Raw genomic sequence first — 9,299 nt, forward strand, 5'->3', positions numbered from 1 at the left:
TCATATAATACTCGTTCGGGTTTTAGTTATGGACCTTTAACTACCCATTTCCACCAGCACTGATGTGTCTGAAATTATTAAACTATAATGAAATATCATTTTTAGCAGTTGAAGCACAAAATGTCCTATTTGCTTATTCACTTTTTCTAATATATAACTACATGTCTACACATGTTATTTCTCTTACAAGAAAATCAGATCACCGACGTTCACCTTAAGGTATCTTAGCTACCTGAACTTAAACACGCCCACGTTTAATCATTTGCGTTCGAAAAACGTGTACACTACTGATTGGCTGTAATATATTTGCTTTACGGAAGGGTTTTGATTCGTACATTTCCGAAGCGATTGTAACAGTACTAATGCTTTATGCATTCTGTAATGTTTTGACATGTTTCCCTAGTTGCACACATGGAAACAGGGGCATTATCAATATTTACGTCTGACTATGGAAACCGCTGGGGATAAGGGTATAAATGGAACTGCACCTACCAGACAACAGCATCTACCTTAACTGTTTGGTTTACTAAGTGTCATTTGGGTGGATCTAAAATGAAGATTGCCTGCATATCAGCTGTCTTTTTGACTTTTGTCGGTTTCTTCCAGGACGGAGGTAAATACAATGATTTATATTGATTTTAACAATTATTTACTAGCGCAATATTTTGGAATATTTCTACTTTAATAAATATCTTTGTTATTGATATAATCTAATTTTATGAATTGTGTTTGGTTACGGTAATTTGCATTTGGATTGTTTCCAAAACGAAATAAAATTTGATATATGAGATACCTAAGCGAAATTTAAACAAACAGATAATAACATAGTTTTCGACAATCATTGTATCATATATAGCCTGCTTATATTTTCCGCTTACGTCAATGTTATAAACGTCTTAGCTACCTTTCAAAAATACTTAATATAGACATGAACGTAATTTTCACCTTTTATCAGATGTGTCTTTATCATTTGTCGCGTTTATCTTTTTTTACCATTATCTTTTAAGCGAAATGCATATTATTCGTTGGAAAATGAAATTGCCTTTATAATTTTTTTATCGGTTTTACTATTTTGTCTGTTAAAAAAAGACTCACTTTCATTTTATATTATATTATGAGCGGAAAAACTGGTCATGTACGTGGCATGCATGCAATGTAGAAAAATGTACGAGAGGTTCATACATAAAGGATTTCATGCGTTTAGTGATACCAGGGGTCGTATTCATATAGCATCTTAAGTATAAGTACAAGAAATTGATTATTTACTTAAGTATTACTAAGGTAAGAAATTTATTTTACTTAAGTATATTTGTTATTCATAAAACAACTTAATTAGTAATTCTTGGCTTTTATTGTGGACGAAAACATTAAAAAAAACAACATTAATTTCAGACAGATGCAACATGCACAATTATGTTTAAAGTGCTTTTATCTGAAAAACAACACTTTTATCGTACTCACGACGCCATTTTGTTTTCTGACTTAAGCCATTTCTTACGTATCTTAAGTTTAAGTTGTTTTATGAATAGGACTTAAGTTTTTTTCTTAGACTTAAGCTGAAATCACCACAAACTTAAGTAAAATTTTAAACTTAAGTCAAAACTTATACTAAAGATGTTTTATGAATACGGCCCCAGATATACAATATTCAATTAACTAAACAGCTGTCATTTAAATTACTACAAACGTGTATACAGATAAATTATCCTTTGTGTCCACAACAAAAACAAAAACTAGCTTAATTCTCTTACGGACGCTCAATTATGATTTTACTTTCAAGATCGGATCAAACACGAAAAACTTATTCACATCTTTCTTTTTGTTGTGTCTCGTTCTGTATGCCATCTAGAATAGAGTAAATATATATTATGCTTTGGAGTTTTCAATCTTTTTTTCTCGGCACACGATAAAGCCTGCTATCGATTTCCGAGGCGGCGAATTATCTTTTATATTTTCCGATTTTTAACTTTAATTTTTATCTTAAATGTATCATAACAAATTATCCATGTCTTTTACAATTATTGCGTAATGACATCAGAAAACCATGTGAGTCAGTCTCAATATAAATTTCGAGAGCAATATACTGTACGATTTTATAAAAGCGTGTATAAAATTAATTTTTGATGAATAATTTGTTGATTAAACATATAAAACACACAAAGAGATCGTAAGACAATTTACGTTAAATTTTGAAATTATGCAAACTTACACACCATACTATATGACAAACACATTTCTCTGCGAAATAGGTGATGAGTAACTGCTTTGTTGATAAATATATGCCAATTTGCCGCTTAAATCTTGAAAATAATTAGTTTTGAAGGACATTAGTGATTTTACAGAGATGATAATAATGTCTCTTTTGCGAATTATATGTACTTCGCGACGATTCAATAGAATACATTTCTCTGAAAACAGCCGCCCTACGCCTCTTAAAACTGGTACAGAATCCGTAATCACTAGAAAGGCTTACTGTCGAGCATAACTGAACTATTTTTATTGAAACGGCTTTACTTCAAAAACAGTAACAACAACAAATAGATAAATAGAAACATGACTTCCAAAGCAAGAAAGCTTATATTTGCCGTTGCTGTCGCTAAAGCCTTATGCAAACCAGATAAGCGAAACACTCTGTAGCACTGCCATGATACAATAATAATGATAAAAAAAGAACATAACAACGTTATTTACACAGAAAATGACCCGACAAAAGTGTCATATTCTCACGGGCATGCAAGACATTTTACTTCATAAATTTATCAACAACCGTTATTCGTTTTCTTCATGATGATATTTTTATCTCCATTGGGTTTATTCAAACTACACATAATAATTTTTGCTTCATTTTAATAACTGCGTTTTGTTTTAAGATCAGACGTGATAGTCCATACCAGAAGATTTTTGCTTTACGTTACATTTTCCAATAAATCAAGCTATTTGCCAATAAAATCAGTAATGATATTTCTCACAATATTGCTTATAATAGCGAAAATGTGATATGCTTTTTGTTACCTATTTTCATGTACTACATGTATTCAGTAAGATGCATAGAGGATATCACATGAGTGTCTTTTCATGCTGAATTTATTAAACGAGTTGAATAAAATGATAAAATGCGAGGCTCTATCGAGCATTTTATCAATTTTATTCAATGAGTTATATAAATTTAATATGGAAAGTCACAAATGTAATATTCTTTTTATCGCATGTTAGCTTTTCCTGTCGGAACATAAACAAATTCTACTTTCTTTTAATATATGAACAAGTCAATTTGACCAACGTCGTCTATACTATAAACGACGCCGACGTCAAAGCTTTATTACACTAGTGTATTGTCATTTTTATGTATTGGCTTTATTTCACTCCCTCGACGTCAAACACGTGATAATATAGATATATTCTGTTTCTACATTGCTGGACTTTGTAATGCTAATGTTCCCATTGTTGTTGCAGATGCAGCAATTACTGAATGGACTGAACCAGATATAACTGGCGCAGATGGAACAGGAGCTCTTACTATTCAAGAAACCCAAGCCACTAGTACAACAATTACAACATTCGCCGCCACAACAGACTCAACACATGCGACACCTACTATTACATACGCATTATCACCTGCAGTTAGTCCATTTGCTGTGGCGACTGCAACTGGTGAACTGACAATTACTGCTGCACTTGACTTCGCAACAGATTCATCCTACACATTAGAAATTGTGTTTGTACCTATTATACAATATTCTGATATTTCCGAGACAAAATTAATATGGTGAAAACTTTTTTATTCAATCTTCTAAGTGATGTATTTTTGACATCAAAGGTGTTGGTGTAATTTTCAAATGTTTCTGATTCACACTGAAAAAAATTAAATGATATTTAAAAGAGGACGAAAACAACCAGTCTCTCCACTGGCGCTAGATCAGAAAGAAAATGCCTCTGTACATGTTATACCCTACCCCTAGGTATTCTATAAGAACCATGATCATGAACGGGAAATTATACTAACCCATTTCAATCGCGTATCTCATATCTAAAACACGCAGTTCAGTAAATGTGTACTTTTGATATTAAAGAAGCGATAATTCATCTTCCATCGTGCACCAGTCACATTGTCTCAATATTCCATATTGCAGAGATGCTCCATATAATTTATGCTTTAGTCAACGTTACAGACGAAACTTGCGTGAACTCCCCTAATGAACATCCAGTCGAGAGGTCACGGCAGTGTGCACATGTTAAGCGAATTGTAAACAAACAAAAACAGAATGCAATATATTCACAGTTTTACGATAAGACACGAAATGATGAATGAAATTCATTTTGTATATGATTTTGAATTTGAAACTATACATTGGTATACATCTATTCTCTTTATTTAATTTATTTTGCACATTTATGCTGCATATAAACAGGGAAATTCAAGCAAGTTTTTTGTGTACCTTTGAAAAAAACTGTAAAGTACACATTGTTTTTCTAAGGTAAGAAGTATTAAGGAAATGTGACCGGTACACAACGGAAGATAAATTACCACTTGTGTAATATCAATAGTACATATTTACTGAACTGCGTGTTTTAGGTATGAAATACGCGATTGAAATGGGTTAGTATATTTTCCCGTTCACGACCATGGTTCTTATTGAATACCTAGGGGTAGGGTATAACATGTACAGAGGCATTTTCTTTCTGATCTGGCGCCAGTGAGTCTCATCCTGAAAAATGTTTTTAAAAAATCTGTTATATACAACTTAACATCCGTCTGCAAGAAAGATGTTTGTATTCAATATGTGTTGCTGGTACAAATTTTAATCATTTATCTCTTACAGATGTCCGAATTCTTACATACATCCCATCATGGCGAAGTCTTTACCAAAAGTATCATTTATTTCTGTATCCACGCCTTATGTTTGTGTCTATCATATCAATTCTAGAGAAATGGTTTATAGTAATGTCTTCTATGCACCCCTCCCTAGATCGTTTTATAGGTACCAAAATGTTCGGCAGGACCAACTCTTTCAAATAAAACAAAAATGTTCCCATGAAAAAAATCTTTTGATCTACATGTATGTATGATTTCACTGTTTCTATGGCAACCGTTCATATTTTAGATAGGACAACCATATAGATGAAAATCAGTGATATCTTGGTCAGTTTTGGTGATAAAACAATAAAATGGTATCAAAATGGAACGAAGACATTGGCCTTTAAACAGCAGCATTTTTATGTTAATTAACTAATTTACATATTCATGAATATTAATGAAAATGTTACAATATGATACAATTTTGTTAAAAAAATAACATTTTCTAAATTTCAAATCAATTAAAACGTACCAATCAGTTTTGATCGTTTCCTAAAGTCTCTCAGTGTTTTCCATAATATTATTTTGTTACTCTTATGGTATTTTTGTACTCTAACAAAAGTTTGCTTAGCTAATTTGCATAAAATGAACCAGTGCAACAAGCAACGTATACTATTTTGAGACCACTAAAACTAAATAAAACAATATAATTAATTGTTATCAATGAAATAACGATCTTTATTTGATTTATAATGTTCGCAGACATAGCGTTAACACTTAATTGAAGGATGAATAATAATGTAACATACATTATACATGTTACGTTACCATTTCAACAACCTTGTTTTATTGCATCAATTATTCAGAGAATATTCGAAAACATAATTAATATTAGTTATTTAGTACTATAAGAATATATAGAGGATATTTGTTACACTGAAAAAATATATTTATTTTATGCATTTTTAATGGTTTTAATCAAATTATATCTAGTTTGTCCTCGCAACGTCACGTGCATCGCACCATGACGTCATAATTTTGTTGAAAAGCTGTAAATAGTTCTATTACGTTTCCTGATTTGTTTTACATTTTATTATGATAGAATGTAAATATTTTTGATCCTGTTATTATTTTTATACAACTATATCTTTACTTAAGTATATTTTGCAAGGAATTTTCTATCATTTTTAATTCATATTCTTTTGCATTCAAGTGTAGTTCCGTACCAGTGATAAATTAAAAATAATATTTTCATTGTTTGAAAAATTTCAGTATTTCACTGAAGAGCATAAAATAAAATATGCTTCTTTACTTATCAGACAGTTAGATGTTTTCAGTAACACACTTTAGAATATGTTACTACGTTATTTCTACCTTTGCTTTTTAAAAAAGATATTTAAGAAGAAATTGAAACCATAATTATCACATACTGATTTATCTAAACTGTTAGGGGTAATTTTTAAGATATTTTTTTCTTCTGTTATTTCAGAAATTGCCTAAAATATGTATTGCACCATCCATGTAATTATAATTTTAGATGGAATAATATTCAGTTTCAATAAAGCACACAATAATATCAATCTTTGCATTCATATGATCATACAGCTGAAATGTGCAGTATTCCTGTGAGTAAAAATCAAGTTTTATAAAAATTATGTTTTGAATTTAGAAATAGTACTGTTCAAAACCAACCAAATTAGCTCATTAGGAGGAATCATAGGGTCTTGAGTCTGATATCTGGACGAGGCCTTTGTTCTTCATGGCGATTCGATAAAGACATCGTGTTTGAAGTCAATCGACTTCCTCCTGTTTAATACGGAGAACATAGCACTTACCTGTAGATAACTGAGTAGTTCCGGTACAGAATCCAGGGACACTGGTAAGGTTAACTGCTCAACATTACATGACTGAATTTCTGTTGCATAGCGGTGCTAAACCAAAACGAACAAACAAAAGAATATGAAAAAATGAAAATGCTAATATTTAAAGTAAGAACTTTAGATTTAAAACTTTTACCAGATTGACAAAAATGTTTTCTTTTTGTGATACCAAACCAAGATATAAGAAATATGTTAAACTTGACAGATATGAAATAAAGAACTATTGTAGTCATCTTGAAACATTTACAAGAATGACAGAATGTACAAAATATTTCTTTAATATTTCAAACTGTTCAGACAAGGACTTAATTGTACTATGTGTTGAAATATTCCTGGATATGCTGGAACATTGAGAGAAACACTTAGAGGAACTATGCCACAGTCTTAACAAATAAAATTTGAATATCAGTTGAATTAGGTATAAAATGTTATGATAAAGGCATGACCTGTGTTTGTCAAAAGTCCAAACTATAGCAAGAGACTTAACAATATGATACAAATTGCTTCAGAATCAAAGTGTAATCAAATGTCATTCACAACGATTAAAGTGAATATTGAAGAGCCTATGAACTTCTTTTGTCATTTGTTTTCCATTTTATAAATAATATGTTCTAAAGCATCACATAATTCACAACAGCTAACCAACCAGAGAGCAAATATGCTATATTAGGTAACATTAAAGTGAAAATATCGTAAGTCACATCTTATTCAAGACGTGCAGAATGTGATTTTTGTATCACTGCTGCCTCAGATTGTGTGCAGTTAATATTTTTCAGACATTTTATCATGATTTGAGATTCAGATTTACTAATCCATTCAATTTCACAATAATAGATAACTGTTTAAGCTTGTGCTAGGGACATGAGGGCAGTTTCACGTTTCACTACATCTAATGAAAAGACACAATCAAATCAAGTCAGCTATTATTTTGCTTGGTAGTGTTCTTATGCTTGCTAAGGACCATCTTAAAAAATATTCACTATCACAAAAATAATCCTTAAATGTCATGTGATGGTTGTAAAATATCTCCTCGTACTCAAATTCAGTGTAAACAGATTCCCCCTCCAAATAAGTATTTACACTATATTTTCATATGATGCAGCTCAAATAATCACCAGTTGATTGATCACTGTTTATTTCATCAGGTTGTTCAGTTTTAGTTATATCTTGTATCCAGAGATGTCTGTTTTAGCAAAGTTTCATTATATGCTTATTAGCTTAAATACCTAATGTAGTAACAATTGTTTACCTTCAGAGTAACAAAATACTATTCTAGAGTAAACACTGAGAGAAATTAAGACCAGATCAAAACTGTACCATATATATTTTCTAAATAATTGATGTAATAAAACAAGGTTATTGAAATGGTAACGTAACATATGTAAAGTATGTTACATACTGATTCCTCCTTCAAATAGATTTTTAAACTATGTTTCTAAACAACAGGGCTCACATAAATGTTATGTTATTGATAACAATTAAAGATATCATTTTATTCAATTTAAGCGGTATCTCGTTTCTTGAGATGTTGTTTGTGGCAGTGTTTCATTTTATGCAATTTATCTAAACATACATGTACCTATTTTTTGAGTAAAAAAATTAACATCAGAGTTACAAAATACTTTTTAAGAAAACATCGAGAGACTTTCAAAACAAACCAAAACTGTTTGGTACATTTGAATTATTTTAAAACTTAGAAAATATTACTTTCTAATACAATTTTGTCATTTTGTAACATTCTCATTAATATTAATGAATATGCAAATTAGTTAAATAACATAAAAATACTGCCATGTAAAGGCCATTGTCTTAGCTTTATTTTGATATCATTTTTATTGTTTTATCACCAAAACTGATCAATATATCACTGATTATCATCTATATGGTTGCCCTTTCAAAACAAGAACGGTTGCCATGGAAACAGTGAAATCATATAATAGTTCAAAAGAGTTTTTTCATGGGAACATTTTTTTTTATTTTGAAAGAATTTGTCCTGCCGAACAATTTGGTACCTATGAAAAAAAAGGGTGCATGGTAGACGTCATTGGCCCCCACCTATTAATGAGTACACGCAAATCCAGAAAACTTTACCTACAATCAGAAATTTATCTTTCTCTTAATAACTGTAAAAACTATATGTTCGAGTTAGTATTCGTTGTCATAATATTTATTTGACATAATTTACGCAATGTTTGCAACCCATTTGTTCTTTTAAGCGATTAGGTATTATTTAACCAGTAGTTTGGGATACTGTACCATTGGGTTTTAATGCTACATTACAGAAACCACTTGACCTTTACAAAATTCACGTTTAACACCACATATAGTGTGGACGCAAACGAGTTTAAAAAATAAACCTAAGTTAATGTAGGATTAAAAACGTAGTCTGAACACGGTATTAATGCTACATTACAGAAACCACTTGACCTTTACATAATTCACGGTTTAAACCATATATTGTGTGGATGCAAACGAGTTTAAAAAATAAACCCAAGTTAATATAGGATTAAAAACGTAGTCTGAACACGGTATAAGTATTCAGAATGGCGTACTGGTTACGCGAGAGTCTGTCTGCCTTGCGGGCGATGTTTAATATTGAATCCACGCTGTCATTTTTTTCATAA

At 30.8% G+C, this 9,299-nt stretch overlaps 1 protein-coding gene across 1 annotated transcript; it reads left to right on the plus strand.

Moving 5' to 3' along the window:
* The first annotated feature begins 384 nt into the window (after positions 1-384).
* LOC128550728 (uncharacterized) lies at positions 385-3,951 on the plus strand. Its single transcript, XM_053530355.1, has 2 exons — positions 385-613; positions 3,454-3,951. The coding sequence occupies exons 1-2, from the start codon at positions 553-555 to the stop codon at positions 3,768-3,770; spliced, it is 378 nt and encodes a 125-aa protein (XP_053386330.1). The 5' UTR covers positions 385-552; the 3' UTR covers positions 3,771-3,951.
* The last annotated feature ends 5,348 nt before the right edge of the window (positions 3,952-9,299 follow it).

This window comes from Mercenaria mercenaria, chromosome 18 (assembly GCF_021730395.1).
Source record: "Mercenaria mercenaria strain notata chromosome 18, MADL_Memer_1, whole genome shotgun sequence".
Classification (NCBI taxonomy): domain Eukaryota; kingdom Metazoa; phylum Mollusca; class Bivalvia; order Venerida; family Veneridae; genus Mercenaria; species Mercenaria mercenaria.

Coding starts and splice junctions, on each gene's coding strand:
- LOC128550728 (XM_053530355.1), top strand. CDS start 553: ATGAAGATTGCCTGCATATCAGCTGTCTTTTTGACTTTTGTCGGTTTC. Junction 614..3,453: donor CGGTTTCTTCCAGGACGGAG/GTAAATACAATG, acceptor TTGTTGTTGCAG/ATGCAGCAATTACTGAATGG.